The sequence below is a fragment of the Canis lupus genome, chromosome 5, assembly GCF_011100685.1.
Source record: "Canis lupus familiaris isolate Mischka breed German Shepherd chromosome 5, alternate assembly UU_Cfam_GSD_1.0, whole genome shotgun sequence".
Classification (NCBI taxonomy): Eukaryota; Metazoa; Chordata; class Mammalia; order Carnivora; family Canidae; genus Canis; species Canis lupus.
This window is the reverse complement of record NC_049226.1, coordinates 22654053-22677774: the sequence shown is the minus strand read 5'-3', so window position 1 is coordinate 22677774 and position 23722 is coordinate 22654053. Positions and strand designations below refer to the sequence as shown.

The 23722-nt window shown below is 39.5% G+C and overlaps 1 protein-coding gene and 1 long non-coding RNA gene across 2 annotated transcripts in view; one reads left to right on the top strand and one right to left on the bottom strand.

Annotated features, from left to right (window-relative positions):
* Positions 1 to 732: 732 nt before the first annotated feature.
* RDX (radixin) overlaps positions 733 to 23722 on the bottom strand; it is an 87828-nt gene continuing 64838 nt past the window's right edge. The window contains exons 15-16 of the mRNA XM_038536238.1: positions 4338 to 4420; positions 733 to 1374 (exon numbers count right to left, since the gene is read on the bottom strand). Coding sequence (XP_038392166.1) covers positions 4354 to 4420 — 67 coding nt within the window. The 3' untranslated portion in view covers positions 733 to 1374; positions 4338 to 4353. The remainder of the gene's footprint in view (positions 1375 to 4337; positions 4421 to 23722) is intronic.
* LOC111095846 overlaps positions 1663 to 23722 on the top strand; it is a 33465-nt gene continuing 11405 nt past the window's right edge. Inside the window, exons 1-3 of the long non-coding RNA XR_005359310.1 lie at positions 1663 to 2403; positions 13557 to 13805; positions 16881 to 16954. This is a non-coding gene — a long non-coding RNA (uncharacterized LOC111095846). The remainder of the gene's footprint in view (positions 2404 to 13556; positions 13806 to 16880; positions 16955 to 23722) is intronic.

Genomic DNA, 23722 nt, shown 5'->3' with positions numbered 1-23722 from the left:
CCACTGCACCCCAGGGGCTGAAGATGTTACATTCTTACGTATTCATTTTACGCGGATTTCCACTTAGAAATCAAGGAGGAGCCTGAGAAACAGCAATCTGATGAGAAACCATAGCAATGTATGTGATTTCTCTTTTAAGTTGTAAAAATGCCTGATAACCAAAGATTTCAAATAAATTATGAGACCAGTGTGGGAGCAAATCCTCCTTGATCTGACAAACAGCATTATCTCTGCAAGATAAACAGGTGTCCCCTTTAGGAGGACACTGTTTCTAAAACTTGGCTAGTGCCCTTGAAAAACATCAAAAACAAAAAAAAGAAAGAAAGAAAAAAAGAAAAATATCAGAGACAGATGGACAAAGTGCAAATCATGTGGCATGTTTTGCATGTTTTTTTCTGAAAATCTTTATGAGGTAACTCTGTGCTTACAGGTGTCTGCCTTCTGACTGTAGAGCAGCACATTCTTGGAGGGACTGTTAAAGCCGCTCACCGTGCAAGCTGCCACCCGATCCTCAGAGGTCCAGCCTTGGACATTCGAGCCACCTCAGAGCACCAGGAAGAGTGCCACTTAGTGAATTAATAATGCTGCTTCACATCCCAGCTCCACCACCATACTCCCCAAGCTTCCTTCTCCAAACACTGGCCAACTCCAAACTAATGCTCTGTGAAATCAGAGAGGATGAGAACCAGATAGGAGGATGCAGGGGCAGGAGGAAAGGAATGCCCCCCTGGCTGATGTTAGAATGTATTTATTAGAATGTATTTATTGCTACATTTATGTACAATTATACAAACAGCCCAGACAGGAAAGAGAATGTTGCATTGAGTTCTCCAGATTCCACACATGTGCACAAGTAAACAGACCTGTACGCCGCTAAGTTTGCTCTCAGTTCAAAGCCAAAACTAGGTCACATACATTTTCTGAAAAAGTGGGCAATTCTTGGGAATTGTCTCCATGTATCCCTCCTTCTTTACAAGCTAGTCATGCAGAAAAAAAGTGGGTTCTCAGAAGCGAATGCCCTCAGGCATCTCTGTAGAGGGCGGTGCCTTGAGGACAGGATGCAGTGGGCGCAGGCCTGGGGCTGCAGGTGCAGCGGGGCAAGTCCCAATCCCAGCCCACCTTCCTAAGGTCTGCCCCCAGGAGAGGCCATGGGGGGAGGGGGAGGTTGGAGAGAGAGACAGAACAGCAAAAGAGGGAAAACCAACAGGAAACTGAGATGTGAAGAGAACCATCAGCCAGAGCCCAGGTGCAAGTGATGCTTGTCCATCTGGTTCCAGCTAAGAGTCCAGATTTGGGGGAATGTACACATTCGGGATGGCAGGCATCTTGGCATGTCCTCATCCTACAGCTCGCTGTGTATCAGACGCCAGGGACCTGCATGAAGACAGTGGACAGGAGCGTGAGGCAAGAAGGAAGACGACTAAACTGAAATATGATCCTACTGGCTAAAGAGGGCCCCAGACATCTTCCCACATTTCACAGGTAACGCAGAACCATGCACGGTGGAGTGCACTGCTGACTCATGAAGTGGGGCCGGAGCGCTCAGGACACTCAGGGAATACAGGCTGTACCACAGCAGAGGGGCTGCCCAGCCTCCACTCGGACCTCGGCCCAGCCACTGTCATGATCCCACAGTGGATCTAACAGAGGACCTGGCAACAATCAGACCCAGAATTGTGAGGTGGATCTGGGACCGTGGCAGAAACACACTCCCTTTCATGTCACAGTTCCCTAAACCTTTGTGACAGGCATCACGAGAGCCAGCTGAGCAGCCTGACAGGCAGGTGTGCCTGAGGGGTGAGCTCACCTCACCTACAGCAGCACTGCCTTCCCCACCCCAGGCCACTTCCCATTTGAGGGCCCAATGGGAGGGTCTTCATATCTGTTCTAACCCAGTGTCCTGGGCTCAAATCGACCTGGCACCTCAGGGAAAGACAGGGCCTCAAGGATGAGAGCCAGAGGCCTGGGAGTCTGAACACCCCAAACCATCAGAGGCCTTTGGGGATGACGGGCAATTTGTATCCCTGGAATGTGAGGCTGTAGGGCCTCTATCCCTGCAGAAACCAGCCAGCTCTCACTTGTCCATGGTTATGGATGTCCCTCTAATTCCTCATCACCATAATCCCATAGGTGAGCCACAAGGAAGACTGGATGAGACTTCTGCCCGAGAAATCCTAAGGATGGTGGGAGGAGGACCAGAAAAACCATTTGGAAGTCCCTGTCCTTCCTCTTGGGTCAATAGCATTGTAATCAGCCATAGGGGGGCCCATCGGCTCTTCCAAGGCTGCCAGCTATGTGACATTTCAAGCTGAAGTATGTGGCCACTGCCAACTCCTTGGATCCTTTTATCAATTCATCTCTGGATAATTCAAAAATCTCTGTCATTTGATCTTGACTTTTCTGGTGAGTCATGCAGAAACTTTCTTTTCCTACTTCTGATGACAAGAGCACAGAGTTAAACTCATTGAAAGAGTTCACTCTAAAAAGCAAAAACATTAACAAATGACAACCAATGAGGAAAAAATTACAAAACATCAGATACATTTCAGTGTGGGGGCTTTTACCCATCAGCAAACAAAATAGAAAGAGTTATGTCAAGTCCTGCATTGGAAGAAATGGTGTAAAGGCAAGTAGCTAAAAAGAGTATTGTTTGTAGCTATGTAAAGAATGTTAAGAACATGTTTGAAGTAAGGATTCCAGCTGAGATCCCAGGAATAAGACTAATTAGATTCTCCCATTTTACAGTCAGCCACACCACTTTCAGAACAATGACAGATGTGTCACCAGCCCTTTCACATGGACTCTGACACAGTGGTAATATTTTGGTGATGTCACGGAATGTCAGAGATGCTCACAGGATATGAAACTCATTTCAAGGAAATCCAAAATTCAAGGCTAAAGAAGCAAATCATTTCTAAAAATCCCTACCCTGGGCTGAACATATATGATCATTTTTTATGTCACTTAAAAAAATCTTAAAGATAATATTGTTATTAGAGACATTCATTCTACACTTTAAAGTATTACCTCAATATTCTCATACAGCTAGAGATGGGTTTATAGAACTTGAGGGGGATTAATCAGCAATTTTGGGGAACTCAAATGTATCATTCAAGATGGACAAGGTAAACTTTATTGCCATGGTTTTATTTATAAATGGGATGAGTCAGAACAGTCTCTGCTAAAGAAATTAGAGAATTTTATTTTTTTTTTAATTTTTTTTTATTTATTTATGATAGTCACACACACAGAGAGAGAGAGAGAGAGAGAGAGAGGCAGAGACACAGGCAGAGGGAGAAACAGGCTCCATGCACCGGGAGCCCGACGTGGGATTCGATCCTGGGTCTCCAGGATCGCGCCCTGGGCAAAGGCCGGCACCAAACCGCTGCGCCACCCAGGGATCCTGAAATTAGAGAATTTTAAAACAGCCTGCTTCAAGGTAATCGTGGTCAGTGATTTTAAAATATTTCCAAATTGAGATCAATGCATAACACTAATCTGGCTTAATGAGCCAATTCTAGCTTTATTTATATATATATATAAATGTGTATATTTATACATAAAATGTATATATGTTTTATATATATAATGTATATATACATATATATTATATATAATGTATATATAAATGTATATATGTATATGTATATACATATGTATAAATATATATAAATGTATAATCTTCATTTTTAAGTCTTTTAATCTTTCATTTTAATTTTAATTCATCTGAATTTTTTATTTCATTTTTTAAAGATTTTATTTATTTATTCATGAGAGATACAGAAAGAGGCAGAGACACAGGCAGAGGGAGAAGCAGGCTCCATGCAGGGAATCTGACGTGGGACTCGATCCCTGGTCTCCAGGATCATGCCTTGGGCTGAAGGCAGCGCTAAACCACTGAGCCACCCAGGCTGCCCTGAATTTTTTTTTTTTTTAGATAAGAAAAAGCCTCCCAGCAGCAGTGTTATCTGTGTGAACTTGCCCTATAATACTCCACATCACAAAAAAGAACAGTCTAAAGTAGCATGTCCCATCCGTTCACATGGATTACAGATAGAATCTCATTTATCTGACGTCAAAATTATTAAATTGGAGGAAGATTTTCTTGATTGGCAGAAAGCCCACGAGAGGTAAACAGAGAAAGAACCGGGAAGGGGGTGGAGCTAGATGTTGTAATGGGAGGGCTTGCTGTGGGTGAGCTCCTCTGACTGGGGATTCATGCAGCTAGAATAAAGGCTCTGGGCAGTGGACGCACAGATTTGGGTTCTACCCGGCAGGGGAGAGGTGTGGCAGGTATCAGGGACAGGTGGGCGGCCGTGGCCGCCAGTGGTACTTACCTAGTGAGGGTAACTGTTACATTTGCTTTATACTGCTTTGGCAAGAGCGCATCTGGAAGAAGGCATACAGTTTGGGTCCCCACCTTTCAAAAGAGACATGAAGGGGTTAGGAAGCACTTAGCAAAAGAACACAGAAGGAAGTGAAAACAGCACAGAACAACAGGAGCACTCTCGTCACTCTGGATCCGGAGGGCCTGCGGGGCAAAGTGCCAAAGCAATCTTCTCCCTTAAGTATTAACTGTTTGTCTTTTCAATCCAGTCTTGAATCTTCACTATTACAATGTGGAAACAAGAATACCTTGACCACTTCCTTTTAAAATGGATGCTCAAATTCTAATGGTTGTAGCCACTCCACACAAACCAATCGGTTTCACAGGAAGAATGATGGATCTCAAAGTCATACACACCAAAGATTTTTAAGCATTAGAATCATGCTGATCAGATTTTATATTTAAAGTTCTCTCATGATTAATCTAGGCACTACTAAAATGTCCTTTGGGCACCAACCATTTACAGGCCCCAGATACTTGGTGGTGCCTCCTTTGAAATCAATAGTGGCTATCCTTTTTTTTTTTTTTATGATTTATTTATTTATTTGAGAGAGAAAGAGAGGAGGGGGGGGGAAGGGGAAAGTCCCAAGCAGACTCCATGCTGATTAGAGCCCTATGTGGGGCTTGATCTCATGACCCTGAGATCACGACCTGAGACAAAACCAAGAGTTAGTTGCTTAACTGCGTGAGCCACCCAGGCGCCCCAGTGATGTCTGTGATTAAGTGAATTTTCAAGAGGCTACGGCTACACCTACCTGCTAAAAGACTGGGATGGGCTAAGACAAGGGATCTCCCTCACAGCCCTGTGGCCCAGTGGTGGTCAGAGAGACCAGTTTCAGCCCCACTGTCTCTGGTCTGTCTTCTTCAGCTGACCCTCCTGCCATTCTCAGGAATAGCCCTCATAGACACTAAAAACGAGTTTGCAATGAACTCTACAAAGAAACCACCAGGCCTGCCAAGCTTATCCACGCGCAAGTTCTCTGGGCACAATAGTGCCTACGGTACTTTCTACGCTGTGGCTCAAGCAGTTGGAGATGCGGTTAGTGGTCCGCTCTTATAGATCAGTTATGTGCCAGAAGGGCATCTGCGCTGGGCTGTTTCCCACAGGGATCAATAGTAGTGCAGATTCCAGGCACTTAAACCCATAATGAAAAACCGAGGCTTTGTAGTAAAATACAGTAGAAACCCCAAATTTGTCAAAGCTAGTAATAAAGGAACACAGAAACAATGAAACTTATTAACAGTTTTTAAACATTTTTTAGATTTTTCTTGTAATACTTGAGCTTGATGTTAAACTGGGCAGAATTAATTAGATGACTAAGTAGTACTTGAAATTTGAGAGCTAGAACTTTATTGTATCAGGTTTTTTAAAAAATGTGCTATATTTTTCCCCTTAGTCATAAGCATTACTTTTACCATGATTAACCATAATTGAGATACGACTGACACTCATAAAGGAACAAAAGGAAAAACAGGAAGGAAAAGAAGAAAACTACAGAAGGAAAAAAAGAATGACTCACACGAGTACACTGAAGAAGTTTGGGAAAGCAAATGAAAAGGAGGATGGGGGAGTAAATGTGATACATATACGGGACAAGGAAGAAAATGGAATTAAATGACAGTTGTCAGTATTAACAGAAGAAACTATATCCATCTATTTCTCTAAAAGAAACAGTAAGATATCAAGTCAGAAATTTCAAAGTTTGCCGCCAGATGGCACCATGAGATTAAAGTAACTTGGTTGAAGCCAGCAACCCATGAGGGGGCGGAAGGAGGTCCCTACCTATGGAGGGGCAGGATATTCAGGATCTGTAGAGCTCCGTCACAGGTTAGGACTTACGAGATAGATCAAGCTACCCCAGGAACACAAACGTAAAAACATTAGAAAATCTATCTAATTCAGTATGTTAAAAAAAAAAACAAACCTTTTTTTAAAGCATATGAACATATTATCTCGATATACACAGAAATTGCACTTGATAAATTTTTAAACCTTATCTTTATTTAAAAAGAAACTATAGCAAAATAGGCATATGTATATAAAAGGAAGTTTTATCAACCCAATAAAGGGCATGAAACAAAAACCTAGAGCAAACATGGAGTGGCAAACATTAGGAATGTTAGAAGCATTCCTCTTAAATCAGAAATGAGATGTCACTTACGCCCGACACTATACTGAAAATTTCAGTCAAGTCAGCTCAAAGAAAGAAAGGTTATATGGCTTGAGAAGCCAGATTGAGAACTGTCATTATTAGAAACAAGAATAAGCAAGGCTCCTGAATATAGAGTCAGCAAACAAAAATCAGTTTCATTTCTACAGGCCAGCCACAAGTAATTTTAAAATGTAACTCTTAGAAGATAATAAAAATGAAGATGCTTAATAGTAATTCCAACAAAAGGCACAGAGGATCTTAATGCAAAAATTTACACTTCGCTGAAAGGCATTACGGAAAACCTCAATAAATGGAAAACTATTACATGTTCCTAATTAGGGATATTTAATATCGTGCAGATGTATCTTCTTCCCAAATGAATCTAATATCAATTACTATTAATCCATTTCCAAACAGAAGTTTTTTTCCCATACAATTTTACTGATCTTTTTAAAAAAGATTTATTTATTTTAAAGAGAGAGTGAGTGGTGCAGTGGGGAGCGGCAGAAGGAGGAGAGAGTCTTAAACAGAGTCTGTGCTCACACAGAGCCCAACCTGGGGCTGCATCTCAGAACCCTGAGGTCAGGAACTGCCTGAGCTGAAACCAAGAGTTGGATGTTTAACCGACTGTGCCACCCCGGTGCCCCCAATTTAAATGATTTCTGGGGCACCGGGGTGGCTCAGTCGGTAAGTGTCTGCCTTTGGCTCAGGTCGTGATCCCAGGGTGGAGCCCTGCTCAGCAGGGTAGTCTGCCTCTCCCTTTGACCCATCCCACTCTTGTGCACCCTCTCTCTGAGATAAATCTTTAAAAAAAAAAAAAAAAAGATGATTTCTAAAATGTGTGTTGTAGAAGGGGGGTCTGGCTGGGTAGGGCATGCTATTCTTGATCTCAGGGTTGTGAGTTCGTATCCCAGGCAGCATGTAGAGACTACTTAAAATACAATACAATTTATGTAGTAGAACAAAGGCCCAAAAACTAGTCAGGAATTTTTTTTTTAAGATTATTTATTTATTTATTCATGAGAGACACAGGCAAAGGGAGAAGCAGGCTCCATGCAGGGAGCCCGATGTGGGACTCTATCCCGGGTCTCCAGGATCAGGCCCTGGGCTGAAGGTGGCGCTAAACCGCTGGGCCACCTGGGCTGCCCACTAGTCAGGAATTTATTATTAAAACAAGGTGGAGAAAAAATACAGCTCTGCCAAATATTAAGACATGTTACTAGCTAAGGCTATTATTAAGACCTTTGGAACAGGGCAGCCCAGGTGGCTCAGCAGTTGGGCAACTGCCTCAGTAGGAGAGGGATGGATTGTCAAATAAAGCATTACACAACTGGTTATCCAGCTAGAAAAAAATGGATCCACACTTTATACCATACCCAAAGTTACTTCTAGCTGGACTAAAGACTCAAGTGTAAAAATAACCAAACATGTAGAAGAAAACTTAAAAATGCAAAACTCTTAGAAAAAAATGCAGAATACCTTCATGACCTTCAGGAAAGTAAGAATTTCTTAAATAAGATACACATAAAAAAAACCTGCCACAAAATTCTAAGAAAAAAGATATATAAATTAAGCTACAATAAAATTTAAAAGTTTCTCCATCAAAAAAATAAAAAGATGAAAAGATGAGGTACAACTTAGAAGGAGATAACTGTAAAACATTTAAGTGTCAGAAGATTAATAACCAAAATATAAAGAAATTCTGTGAAGCATTTAGATCAAGAAGGTAACAAAAAATGAGCACACACACACGAAAAGTCATTTCAAGGAAGAAGAGACATGAAAAGCCCATAAATGAGAAAAACTCTCAATTACATTAATAATCAGGAACATGCAAATTAAAAACACAAGTATGATACCATTTTAAACCTCTCAAATTGGCAGAGTTTAAAAATTCTAGGACTATCATGTGTGGTAAAGATGTGGAAGTACCTTTACTCTGATGGCTACATAGTCAAGTTGAAAATGTACCTACCCTGTAACTGAATAATTCCCCTCCCTAGGTCTCAGCCACAGAGATACTATTGCTCACATTAACTAGAAACATGTACCAAAAAATCTATGCCTATATTGTTTGTAAAGTAAAAAAATACTAGAAACAAGACAAATGTCCATCATCAGGGGAATGCGTAAATCATAGTATACTCATAAGATGAATACACTCACAGCAGTGAGAATGAATGAACTGATGCTAGTCACCAAAATGGATGTGTGTATGTCTGTGTGATAAAACTAAAGTTCATATTCATGCAAAACTAGACATCATGTAAACCAGACATTATATTGCTTGTGGATAACAAACACAGTGAAACTCACAGGAAGACTTGAGGTGAAAAGGAGGGCTCCAGAATGTCAAAGTTGCTGGCAGTGTACTATTTTTAAAACTGATACACGAGGGCCACGTGGGTGGCTCAGTCCCTTAAGTATCTGACTCCCGATTTCGGCTCAGGTCATGATCACAGGGTTGTGAGATCGAACCCACAGCATCAGGCTCTGTTCTGGGATTCCCTCTCTCCCTCCCTTAGCCCTTCCCCCCCCTAAAAAAACTAGTGATACACAAGTATCTATTATATATATATACACATATATATATATAATATATATAATATACACATATATATGCACACTGACCCTTGAACAATAGTGGTTTGAACCATGCAGGTCTACTTACATGTGGATTTTTTTTATACAGTCCAGTACTGTAAATGTATTTTCCTTCCTTATGATTTTCTTAATGGCACTTTCTTTTCTCTAGCTGATTTTATTGTAAGAACATAGTATGTAATACATATAAAATATGTGTTAAACAACTGTTACTGGTAAAGCTTCCACTCAACAGTAGACTACTAGTAGTTAAGTTCTGGAGGAGTCAGAAGTTACAAATGGATTTCCAGCTGAGCAGGGGCCTGGTACCCTGAGCTCCCATGTCATACAAGGGGTCATCTGTATAATATTATAATGTGTTTTAATAATAACCTAGTAATATATAAGAATATATATGTATATATAAGTAATATATAACAAGTAATATATATTAATATATAAGTAATATATAATAAGAATATATATATATATATATATATATATTCCTTTATATATCTCCAAGAAACCTTTCTTTCCCTAACACTCTGGTAAGACCTTCTCTAGTTTTTAAGGGTTTAAAACAGATATTAATGGAGGAAAATACAACAGGAAAGTTACAGATTTGGTACCATTATCTTTGGTCATTAAACCATCAGAATTGTGAAGGTCTTAATTAAAGAAACCATCTAGGTGGAAAACTCAATAGTCATTCTAGGGACACTGAATAAATGCAACCACATGATTCCCACAGTGTTGGGCACATCTTCCCTTGGTCAGTGCTTCTCATGAGGGGTTCCAGAACAGCAGCGTCAGCCCCACCTGCTAAAAATGCAAGTTCCTGGGCCCCATGGAGATTCACTGAATCAGGCATTTGGGGAGGGGCCCCTGCAATCAGTGTTTTAAACAAACTTTCCAGGTGATTCCAATGCATGCTCGTGAGAACTACTGCTGAAAGTTTTTCAAATGTGTAAAAAAAAAACACACACACACACACTTTCATTCCAGCAAAATAAGACCCTTCTATAATCAAATAAAATTCTAGACAGGAAAATCACACCACTGGCCTTTGGAAAACAGGACTGACTTTCAAATCCTTTAATTTCAGGGGTCAGCAAACCATGGCTCATGGACCACATCCAGCTCCCTTATCTGTTTTTGAAGAGATCATGATTTTAATATACATTTTTTTAATCAAAAGAAAAATATTTCATAATACATAAAAATTAAGTAACATTCAGATTACAGTGTCCATATATAAAGTTCTTTTTAAATAAAGATTTATTTATTTAGAGAGGGAGACAGAGCACATATGAACAGAGGGAGGAGCAGACTCCACACTGAGCACAGAGCCGATGTGGGGCTCCATCTCAGGACCCTGAGGTCATGACCTGAGCCTAACTTGAGAGTCTTAAGCTCAAGGGACTAAGCCACCCACATGCCCCACATATAAAGTTTTATTCGAAGGCAGCCTTCCTCATTCATTTACCATGGCTTTAGCTCTTTCTAAATAGCAGAGTTGTGCCATTGTGACAGGAGCTATTTGGCCTATAAAGTAAAAAAATATTTAATACCTGGACCTGTATAGAAAGAGTTTGCCATCTTCTGCTTTTATTCGATATTTAGAATCTACCAATCTGAAAGCAAAATATAAGCAATCACAGTGATTTCTTTTAAAAATACAATTTTCATTTTAATTCTGCAGGCAAAAATCTAATAGCTCAAAGAATCATATGGAAAGCTAAATCAGACCCACTTTTATCTACAAAGCAAATCAAATAGCCCACATAGAGCATCTGGAAAATGTTAATTATGCTTTCTCTCTTCAAATATTCTAATAAATGACAAAGAAGTGACTGATGAATTTTAATGAAACACTATCACACTGAATTCTGAAAGCTAACTTAGCCATCTCCTCCTGCAGACGTTCACTCGGGTGTTAACCTCACCTGTCAGGCTGTCTTGAATGATGGACTTCACTTTCTGGGCTTTACACTGCGGCTGCCTTCTTCTCTTCCCTGGAATGCAAGTCTCCTCGCAAGAGCCTTCTTCCCTCTGATCCTCAACCTCTTGAATCTTTTCCAGACTAAGTTTAGCTCTTATCACTAAGGACCTGCTCACTGAGCTCCTGAAAATTTTATCCAACCCCCATTGCATGGCTGAGAAAGCCAATTTCTATCCCTATTCATTTTCACTTCTGAGATTCACTTTCCTCTGGATGTCTGAGATCCCTTGAGCATCCATCTTTCTTTTCATTTCCAAGGCTTTAACACTCAGTAAAAAGAAAAGGATGAGTTCTCACCTCTACAAGAGTACATCATGTATTTCAACTTTAAGTGACAGTCACCTTATCTTGGAAATGAGAGCACACTGAACTCTTGGCAGGTTGGTGTTACCAGCCCACACAAAACAGCTGAGCAAGGGGCAGCCCAGGTAGCTCAGCGGTTTAGTGCCACCTTCAGTCCAGGGCGTGATCCTGGACCTGGGATCGAGTCCCACATCAGGATCCCTGCAGGGACCCTGCTTCTCCCTCTGCCTGTGTCTCTGCCTCTCTGTCTCTCTCATGGATAAATGAATTAAATCTTTAAAAAACAAACACAAAAACAGCTGAGCAAGTAAGTCTGGTCTTCAACGTCATGGGGTCTGATCTTTAGGTCACTGTTACTCCATATTCAGCTCCATATTTAAAGCATTCTTCTTAGGCCTTTAAATCACTGGATGCATCCACTTGTAGTTGTGCGGACAAGAAAACCCACCAAAGGGTGCTGTCATGTAAACACATCTCAACTGGGAAAGTAGTCAGTGTTTGTAGTAAAAAGGATCTGGGCTTCCAGTTCAAAAACCAAACCCAGAGGCAGACTACACTCCTGTGGTGCCTTCAGACAGCTGACTCCGCTGTGAGATGGTACCGTGCACCAATCTTCAAGGACACCTGTGGCATTTAGGACATCTTTGTGTGGATTGGGGAAGGGATCCTTTCCTCTCGGCAGATGCCACCCTGGGAAGCCCCAGGGTATGTGCTGGTTGTGTGCATACCAAATCCACACCTGCATGCCTGCCCACAGACCTCTGTGAGCTCCTTGGGACCCGGCTCCTGTCCCATCTCACCCCGTACAATACTCCCCTCTCTGGGCTCACTCAGCTCTGGAGACATACGGCCCTCCTTTCTGTTCCTTCAACAAGTCAAACCTTCTCTTGATTCTTGTCTTTGCATATGCTGTTCCTTCTACCTGGTATGCTTTACAAGAAAGATAATAGTGTCCAGTGGCCACTTCCAGCAAGCAGATACATTGCTCGGTTTACAAAACATTTTCTAAACTTTTTGAAGTACCTGACATATAAAATTTAGATTTCACATAAAAATTATATTTCAGCTTATCTTAAGCATTATTCTTTGTATATTCTTTTTTTTTTTTACAAAGCTACTTTCTAGCTTATCTTGGAAAACCAGAAAGCTCAGCAACAGTGGGCCTCCCACATGAGATGTTGCTGGGCTACTCAGAGCACAAGGTTTCAGGGGATACATCATCCCCACAAGGCCCTGGGCACTCCTTTGATCCCTCCCACGTTTGCGTTTATCATCCTGATTTAAATAAAAGAGAAGCAGCTGGCTTTCAGGGGGCATCTTACAAGCCACCTCTTACAGAGACTTTTTCTGACCTTCTTACCCCCAGTTATCATCCTCATATTTGCCCCTACTCAGTCCACTGTTCTTTCATAGTATTGATATAAATATGTTGCTTTTATAGGTCAAAGATGTTGGATAGTGGCAATTTCACGATTCAATCTAATTTACAACCTGTTAATTACTCTGTTTCATGTCGTCCTATAGAAAGTAGGATCTAATCTTAGTGACTCATATTTTCAATGACCAGTATGTAGACAGTGCCTGGCAGGTACTAGGTACTAAAATATTTGGATGAGTAACTTCAAGGACTCCTCCCACCAAAAGTTCCTTGGCAGCTCCAGAACATACACAAAATTCATTTTCACCTTCCCTGAGGTCTCTAGAATCAGCCCAAGTTAGAATTGGCCTGACCCATACCCCAGGGCAGTCCTACCACTGCTCAGCACTGCCCCCTACTGGGCTCTGGAGCTCTTTTTTTCTCCCAGACCAGCTTCCACCCATACAGCTGATGCCCCCTCGTTTTAGCTTTAGAGATTATTCTGAAGGTGTGATTTTTTTCCTGGAACCCCTGCAAACATCATTGAGACCACCACTGGACATCCAAGAAGATGTTCCCTCAGCCTTAAAAGGAAGCGGGGGTGGGGTGGGGCAGAGAATGGTACTTGTTCCTGAATTAACTGCTGACCATCACCAGAGCCTCGGCCTGCTTACAGATGTCAGCAAGAGGCTGGCTGCTAATCTTTGTATGTGTTCTCTTGTTTACTTGTCTCATTGTCACATTGTTTAACTCTTCTGTTTCCTTCTCTAGTCTATGAATTTTTGAAATTATCTGCAAATCCTCAAGATCTACAAGTGTGAAATTGAATAGGTTCAATCATTCAAGGGCCACATGTAGCATCCATCCCCCAAAGGTGAACAAGGACACAGATGGCCATTTGCCAGGATGCACATTGGTGTCAGCTTCAGACGTCTGTATTTGACAGAGAAACCACCAGGAGGAGCATTTTCCTGCTGTATGCATATGTTTGTGGGAGTATGTTCCAGAAGACACTGTACAGTTAAGTGAAAAAAAAAAAAAAACTATTATAATTCCAGGGAAAGTGCTCTTTTCAATTATCTTCCTGTTGCCAAAACCAGTGTACACTTTAAATACTGTAACAAACCTTTTTCCTAAGACACTAGTGGTCACATGTGCCACCCAAACCCCTGCCCTGGAGTGTTTCTGCAGTTCTCTCTCCCATCTCTTGCTTTGGCACTAAACATTGTATTCTCACCAAGGTTCTATACTAAACCCAGTCTCCCCCTTCTTACACTTTACCCTTGGGAAATTTCAACTGACATTCCATCAGCATTCCAAACTTAAATTGTCCAAAAAGAAATGTCAAAGGCACACACACATCTACTTCCTCTCATGATTTTCTAGTGTTTCATGACCCTACCTTCTGAATCTCAAACTTCAACCTTTATAATATAAACTGACAATTCCACCACAATCACGTTTTCTGTGCCTTCATGGGTTTGTATATGTAGCTCCTTCTATCTAGTCTTCCTATTCCCTCTCCCCCACTCATTTAAGAATAATTCATTTTTAAAGACTTGGCTTACGGATCATCTCCTTCCAGGAAGTCTTCCCTGGACCTTTCCAGAAAGATTAGGTGCCTTCCTTCTGAGCTTTCATACCTTATCCTATTCACTTCACAGTTCATAGAGAGTACCTACCATGTGCCAGTCACTGCTCTAGGCACTGAGCGCATATCATTGCACAAAATTCCTGCCTTCATGGAGCTTACATTCCAGTGGGAGAAGGTAGACAATAAATGATGCAGACAGTCCCTGACTTACAACTTTATAATGGTATGAAAGTGATATACATTGGGTAAAAACCATGCTTCAAAATTTGAATTCTGTAGGCTAGTAATATGCAATACCATCCTGTCACCTGATGCTAGGCAGCGGCAGAGTTCTAGGTCAGCCCAGAGTGATCATGAAGGTCAACAACTCATATGCTGACAACCATTTTGTACCGAGACAACTATCCTATTTTTTACTTTCAGTGTAGTATTCAACCAATTACATGAGACCGTCAACACTGTATTATAAAATAGGCTTTGTGTTAGACAATTTTGCCCAACTATAGGCTAATGTAAATGTTGTGAGCCCATCCGAGGTCAGCTAAACTAAACTATGATGTTTGGGAGATTAGGTGTATTAGATGCATTTTCTACCTAGGATATTTTCAACTTACAGCTTAACAAATGTAACCCCATCGTAAGTCAAGGGAGATCTGTATACAAATATAAACATACATTATGTGAGATGGCAAGTGCTACAGAGAAAAAAAAATGGGAAGAAATGTGTAGGGAATACTGGGAACGATGCAATTTTAAATAAAGTGGTAAGGGAAGACCACAGTGAGGGGACATTTAAGCAAAATCCCAGAGATCACAAAGAAATAAATTATAAAGGTATCTGGGGGGAAAAAGGCATACTAAGCTGAGGTAATAGGAGCTCTGGCTAAAGATTAAGAAAGAAGCCAGCTGACATTAATCTAGTGAGAGAAGGAGAAATCAACAAATGAGGTCCAAGAGCAACAAGGGACCAGATCTTGGGCTCTGAAAGCCACTGAGAAGATTATGGCTTTTATTCTGAGACGGAAAGCCTCGAGGATTTTGAGAAATGGTAGGATCCGACTTACTTTCTTAAGGCTGCTGTCTTAATAGACTAGAATACCAAGAGAAGAATCAAGAAAACTCATCACAAGGCTGTAGCAACCCTGGTGTATGCAACAGGGCAACAGCTGTGAAGGATGGATGAAGTGCTCATATTCTGGATATATTATATATTTTTAATGTTGGGCCAACAGATTTGTGGTTGGGTTGGATGTGGGTATGAGAGAAGAGTGATATATATGGTCAGGGTTTGGGCCTGATTCACTGAAAGAATGGATTTGCTCTCCTAAGGAGTATGGAGGCAGGAGCAAGCAGTGGGAGGGAGAAAGAGTGATGGAAAATGGTGAACATTACAGACTTCCAGGCCTTCCTGATAAGTTGGCCTAGAGTTTAGTGTGAATCTCATGGAAAAAGGGGGAGAGAGACCACAAACCACTAAGATCAATGTTTCTTCTATCTGATTAACATGAAGTATCATTAGCACTTCTGAAACAAATCTAGGGTGTATACGTCCCACTCCCAATTATTTATGACCCAAGAAAATCACTTAAGAAAATGATTTATGGTCAATGGTCAAAGTTTATAGGCACAAGTGCAATATTTGATCTAAAAAGAAAGCTCTAAAATCAAAGGACATTTTAACTTCAGAAAGACCACATTAGCACAGTGAACTAAGTATGAGAAGACCACACATACATTGTAGTTTAGAAGATGTTCAAAAAACACTAAGTTAATCTCCCTCCTAAAAAAAAAAAAAAAAAAAAAAACTTGCAGAATCTAATTTCTAATTTCTATAATACTTTTGCTGTCTGGTGTCATGGTAAAGTACCTTCTATCATTAAGTGTCTTTCAATGACCTAAGCTTATCATTCGCTGTTTTAACAAAAGTAGGCGAATACAAACTCAAACCACTGAGGATATGATGGCCATAGAAGGAAATTAAGAACCAAAAAGCCACTAACGTACATTTAGAAAACCCTACCCTACTGATTTTTTTTAAGTAACATTTTCTGACTACAGAATTTGAAGAAGTCAGAAGTTTTATTGGCAGATATTTCTCACTTGGGGCCCCAAAGGTGAAATGTTAAAACCATTATGGCCATGTCACCTTTTAAGTAAACCTGATACACAGAAATTGAATAGAGAGAAGTATCTCTCTTCCTATTAAAGGTGCTTCCATAAGCACATATTGCTATTCAAATTTGTTATATGTAAAAAGCACACCTACATTTAAGTAAAAAATAATTACCTGTAATTTTGGAATACCTAAGATTAAAAAAAAAAATAAGTCAACTTACCTCATCCCCTAGACTGTAACACAATTTCTTAGAATAAAACACAAGCAGTGTTTGTGCAATACACTACAGTATCGTTTATAAACAGCAAAGGATTGGTAAAAACTGTTCATCAGCAGTAAAGGAGCATCTGTACAGTTAAATGCTATGGTATTTTTGTATTGACAGGTGATGATTTCCAGCAAGCAGTGAAAGAAGTACACAACCGTGTGTACAGAAAGTTCGGATGTACACGAACAAAAGTAAGTACATAAGACATATGTGTGTAACGTCCAGATCTCCTCAGGCAGGAGGAATAGGTGGAAACAGTGACCTCTGCGAGAGGCTGGAGGGTTAGAGGACAAGAAAGAAGGCTCATTTTTCAGTGCTATCCTCCTCTACCTACTGATTTGTTCCATGTTTCATGTATCACTTATTTTTTAAAATTCGAATGATTTAACTTTTTAAAGTAAGGCATTGGTCACAAAGTAGCTAAGCAGCACCTAAAATATAAAGTACCCTTAGAATTTGGCAACTTCACACATGATTTGGTAACACTGGAAGCCAATGAAAAACAATATTCCTAAAAATATTTGTGACTTAATATCTACTTTTCTGAGTGTTCTTTTAATAAAAAAGGGAATTGACAGTAACTTGACCATTTTAATGCTTTAATAAAAGCCTCCAAAGAAAAATAACCAAAAAATCCTGAAATACCCCAGTTTTCTGGTGCTTTCCTATGATACAAGCTATTATCATTATAAATTTACAAAAATCAACACAATTAACCAGGGTTTCAGATGGAAATTCTACCTGTACTGCTTGAGGTAATATATATCCTAATATTTACTTAAGGTATTTACTTAAGGTAAAAGAAAAATTTGTAGTAAAAAAATGCTAAACTTAATGGTAAGTTAAATACAGTAAATAAGGTTATGATTACTTTCATTAATATTATGTTTTATATATACACATATGTAAACATATATATATATGTGTGTGTGTGTCAATACTGTCTATTCTATGGATGAAAGATCTAAATGTGAGACAAGATTCCATCAAAATCCTAGAGAAGAACACAGGCAACACCCTTATTGAACTCGGCCACAGTAACCTCTTGCAAGATACATCCACGAAGGCAAAAGAAACAAAAGCAAAAATGAACTATTGGGACTTCATCAAGATAAGAAGCTTTTGCACAGCAAAGGATACAGTCAACAAAACTCAAAGACAACCTACAGAATGGGAGAAGATATTTGCAAATGACATATCAGATAAAGGGCTAGTTTCCAAGATCTATAAAGAACTTATTAAACTCAACAGCAAAGAAACAAACAATCCAATCATGAAATGGGCAAAAGACATGAACAGAATATCTCACAGAGGAAGACATAGACATGGCCAACATGCATATGAGAAAATGTTCTGCATCACTTGCCATCAGGGAAATACAAATCAAAACCACAATGAGATATCACCTCACACCGGTGAGAATGGGGCAAATTAACAAGGCAGGAAACAACAAATGTTGGAGGGGATGCAGAGAAAAGGGAACCCTCTTACACTGTTGGTGGGAATGTGAACTGGTGCAGCCACTCTGGAAAACTGTGTGGAGGTTCCTCAAAGAGTTAAAAATAGACCTGCCCTACGACCCAGCAATTGCACTATTGGGGATTTACCCCAAAGATACAGATGCAGTGAAACGCCGGGACACCTGCACCCCGATGTTTATAGCAGCAATGGCCACGATAGCCAAACTGTGGAAGGAGCCTCGGTGTCCAACGAAAGATGAATGGATAAAGAAGATGTGGTTTAAAAAAAAAAAAAAAAAAAAAAAAAAAGAAGATGTGGTTTATGTATACATTGGAATATTACTCAGCTATTAGAAATGACAAATACCCACCATTTGCTTCAACGTGGATGGAACTGGAGGGTATTATGCTGAGTGAAGTAAGTCAGTCGGAGAAGGACAAACATTATATGTTCTCATTCATTTGGGGAATATAAATAATAGTGAAAGGGAATATAAGGGAAGGGAGAAGAAATGTGTGGGAAATATCAGAAAGGGAGACAGAACGTAAAGACTGCTAACTCTGGGAAACGAACTAGGGGTGGTAGAAGGGGAGGAGGGCGGGGGGTGGGAGTGAATGGGTGACGGGCACTGGGGGTTATTCTGTATGTTAGTAAATTGAACACCAATAAAAAATTTAAAAAAAAATACTGTCTATTCTAATATGAACCATTATTAATAAGGTTGCTTATATTCAATAAACTGTTACTATAAGAATATCAGACACACACTATCCAAGGGCAGTATCGTTGGATATTACATAATATGCAGCTCCTCAGTGGCAGAGAATGAAGTTAACAAATGTACAATATTAGCTGGCCTGCTTTGTAATGAATTTATAACGTTCGATGCTTCCCAAGCTGCTATAATCTTACAAATGAAGAAAACATTTCCCAGCCAGATCACTCAAGTCGATATCATGCTTCTCATCTGCTAATTAGCACCTACTAAACAACCTCTAACTTAACTCCCAACTAACTTCTGCACATTTTATTGCACCTTTCTCTTCTGGTATTTACTATTTTACTTTCTACATCTCACTTTGGGTCTATGTCTTAACTCTGACTTAACTATAATTTCCACAACACAAGGGGTCTCAGCCATCCCCCATAAACAGCAATGGCTCTGCAAACCCCTGGCGGAAGGAATGGCACTATGAATGCGTAAGTATACATTAATAGTCTTACCACTTTAGGGAAGAAAGCCATGCCTCTCTGTCTCCCCCTCCCTCACCATTTCTTTCATAACATCATTAAACTGAAAAATCTTTTAAATTTTTCATGTCTAAGAACTAGAGCACAATGGTTCAAAAATAAAAGGTGGTAGAGAACATCTTCTTACCTGAAGACATCAGACCAGTAATCTAGAAGACAGATTCGCTTCCAGTCTTCCTAATGCTTGAGAACACCCCAAAAATGTTAATGCCAATAATACCCACTAAAGATGCAAAACCACTTATCTAATGAATATATTTTCTATACATTTTGATGCATAGCCTTTAATACAGTCTGTGTCTCCCAAATTCATTATAAACATCCTTAAAGCATCAACTTATACTGGAATGTAATGCAGCCCAGCACATTAAACAAGATTATAAATAAAGTATACAGATGATTAGGTTCTGGGTTCTCATTCCACGGTTCATTATAAACAGTGCTTGATACCACATTTGCAAATACTACTTAAAAAGTAAACAGACTGCTGAATTATGATTTTCTTTTGCATACACTGAAAGATTTTGTCTTCTGGTAGAAAGTACTTTTAAAACACACAAATTAAAAAGCTGTAATATTCTACATTTAACCCACATACCAATGGTTAAGGTATTATATTTTAAAGTTAGTGGAGGAGGAAAACCATCCACTTGTAACTTAGATTATCAAAAGATTGTATTTACTTACATTCAAAAGTTTTATGGCCTAAAAATTAACAAGTATATCGTACTAGGAATTATCTGGGGAAAATAAGCAAAAACAAAAAGGAAGAAAAACCCTAATGTATCATTTGGGCATAAACAGATGAATCAAGTCATACTTCTAGCAAAAGCCACATTGATGAGGCATAATCAAATCTTAACTTTTAAAAACCTACAGAAATTTCCACAGTAAGTTGTTCAAAGCTGCCACAGCCAGTGAATAATTGCATGTGTATGTTGAGACAATCTTCACTTAGTTGTTTCTGTAAGTAATATAACCCCTTCATAATGAGCTGAAAGAAATTATTTTTCTAACCACTTAAAACCTATTTTAAAAAATCCTTTAAGTTTCTTCCAGTCACTACATTATCAGGGCCAACTGGGAGCAGAAATAACACTGACGCAATTATTATTGTAAGCACACTCTGCATTAATAGTTTTCAACCACAAACAAGTATTCGTGATTCAAAGTACATGAATATTAACCCTTGGTCAGGCATTACACTTTGCGGAAGACAGTGCATCTGGAATCTAAGTGTCTAAATCAGATTCCAGAGAAATATGCTGAATCAGACCATCTAATTCAGAACTCTGAAACTGCTCATAAAAACTGGAGTACAGGGATACCTGGGTGATGCCTAAGTTAAGCGTCTAACTCTTGGTTTGGGCTCAGGTGACTCAGAGTTGTGAGAGTCAGACCGTCATTGGGCTCTGTGATCAGCACGGAGCCTACTTAAGACTCTCCTTTCTCCCTCTGCCCCGACTGCCACATACACGCGCGCATACTCTCTCTCTAAAATAATAAATAAATATTTAAAAATAACACAAAACCAGAGTCCAAGCGAGTGTAAGACCTGGAATTAGAACTCAGAATCCAATCCATTTGTTCTTGAAAGTCTTTCATTTCTGGTTCTCTTCTGGTGCCACTGAAGAACCTCTCTCCAAAAGATCACAGATAAAAGAATAAAAACAGAGGTCTTAACTACCCCCAAAGAGATCATTTGGAAAATAAGCAGAAGAAAAAGTATTAATTACACATAGTAAATATGAGAGCAAATAACACCTAGGTATTTCTAGACTCTAATCTTTCTTCCAGCCAATTCCTGTACATGACGTTCTTCTATCAAGCTTTCCTTATATTCTGCACTCTCTAGTATACCTTGCACAGCAGCATGAATTCTCCTCTGGGGCAAAATTTAGTTATTGTTTCCTTAGTAACTGCATTCCTCAAAAGCACCAGATGTCTTCAAATCAAACTAAACCACCTCATCACAGGATTCAAGACTCCATAAATTCCTGGCCCGGCCCACCCTAGCTTCACCATCCTGTTATCGGTGCACAGTGAAATCACATTTTCTATCCCAGTTAAGACAGCCTACTCTTTACAGACTCTAACCACTGAACATAATCATTCTCTGCCTTGCCTCTTTTCAATAATACCTTTATCAAAAAATGTTTTCTCTTTAAAAACATGAACCTGAGGGGCACCTGGGTAGCTCAGTGGTAGAATGTCTGCCTTCGGCTCAGGTCGTGATCCTGGGGTCCTGGGAACGAGTCCTGCATCGGGCTCCATATAGGGAGCCTGCTTCTCCCTCTGCCTATGTCTCTGCCTCTGTGTGTCTCTCATGAATAAATAAATAAAATCTTTTTAAAAGAACAACATGAACACAAAAGGCACAGGCAACAAAAGAAAATATAAGTTGACTTCATTAAAATTAAAATCTTTTGTGCAAAAAAGGACACTATCAATAGCGTAAAAAGACAACCGAAAGGATGGGAGAGAATATTTGCAACTCTTGTATCTGGCCATGGATTATTTATAACTCATATATCTGACAAGGTATTAATATCCAGAATAAAGAACTATAACTCAAGAACAAAAAAAAATTTAAAAGTGGACAAAACATGAACAAGCACTTCCACAAAAAAATGGTCAATAAGCATGAACAGATGTTCAGTATCACAGAAAAACGCATCACAGAGAAATGATCAAAACCACAATGAGATACCACTTTACCCATTAGGATGGCCACTCTTAAAAACAGAAAAACAAAAAATAACAGTTGTTGGTGAGGATGTGGAGAAACTGAACGCTTATGCACTGCTGATGGGAATGTAAAATGGCACAGTTGCTATACAGATAGTATGGCAATTCCTCAAAAAATTAAACATAAGATCAGCGACTCTACTTCTGAATATGTACTCCAAAGAACTGAACATAGGGGTCTGAACAGGTATTTGTATACAAAAGTACACAGCACTATTCACAAGTCAAACTGTGGAAACAACCCAAATGTCCACTGACTGATGGATTAAAAAAAATGTGGCATATATATATATATATATATATATATATATATATATATATATATATAAAATGGAATATTATGCAGCCTTTAGAAAGAGTGAAATTCTGATACATATGATAACATGGGTAAGCCTTGAAAACATTATGCTAAGTGAAAGGGATCAGACACAAAGGACAAATATTGTGAGTCACCTAGAGTAGTCAAATTCGGAGACAGGAAGTAGGACAGTGGTAACCGGGCACTAGGAAGATGGAGGAACGGGAAATGAGTGTTTTAAGGATTCTGTTTGGCATGATGTAAAAGTTCTGGAGATGAATAGTGGCAAAAGTTGTGAAACATGCATGTAATTAATGTCACTAAATGGTACACTACTTGAAAGTAGCTAAGATGATAAATTTTATGTCATATATATTTTTAACAAATTTAAAAAATGAAGATTCAGGGCAGCCCCGGTGGTGCAGCGGTTTAGCACCGCCTGCAGCCCAGGACGTGATCCTGGAGACTCTGGATCAAGTCCCTCGTCGGGCTCTCTGTATGGTGCCTGCTTCTCCCTCTGCCTGTGTCTCTGCCTCTCTCTCTCTCTGTCTCTATGAATAAATAAATAAAATCTTTTAAAAAAATAAATAAAATAAAAAAATGAAGATTCAACTGAAAACTGACTCCACAAAACTTCTCGTTTAATATAGATATTATTAATTACTATGCTTGATTGGTTTGTCAATATAAAATGAATCTTAAGTTAGAAAAACTTCTGTAATTAGGCACTTTTTAAGGGATATCTTTATTTATTTATTTTCTTAATATTTTATTTATTTATTCATGAGAGACACGGGGAGAGAGAGAGAGAGGCAGAGACGCAGGCAGAGGGAGAAGCGGGCTCCATGGAGGGAGTCCGACGTGGGACTCGATCCCGGGTCTCCAGGATCAGGCCCTGGGTGGAAGGCAGACGCTCAACCACGGAGCCACCCAGGCATTAAGGGATATCTTTAAGTACAGTGTTTAAAATTTGACCTATACAATAAAAATTAAGTAATCTGTCAGAGAATAAGCAAACTTGAGAAACTGTATTATAAATTCTTATTCTTATCCTTATTAATTTCTTTTTCTGATCTTATGTTGTAGTACTTTCTTTCATTACAGAACTCTATCCAAAATAGCTAATATTTTAAAGTAAATAATTTCATAAATGGAGTAATGGTATAAAGGATTCCAGTGCTCAACCTGAATTACATAGACA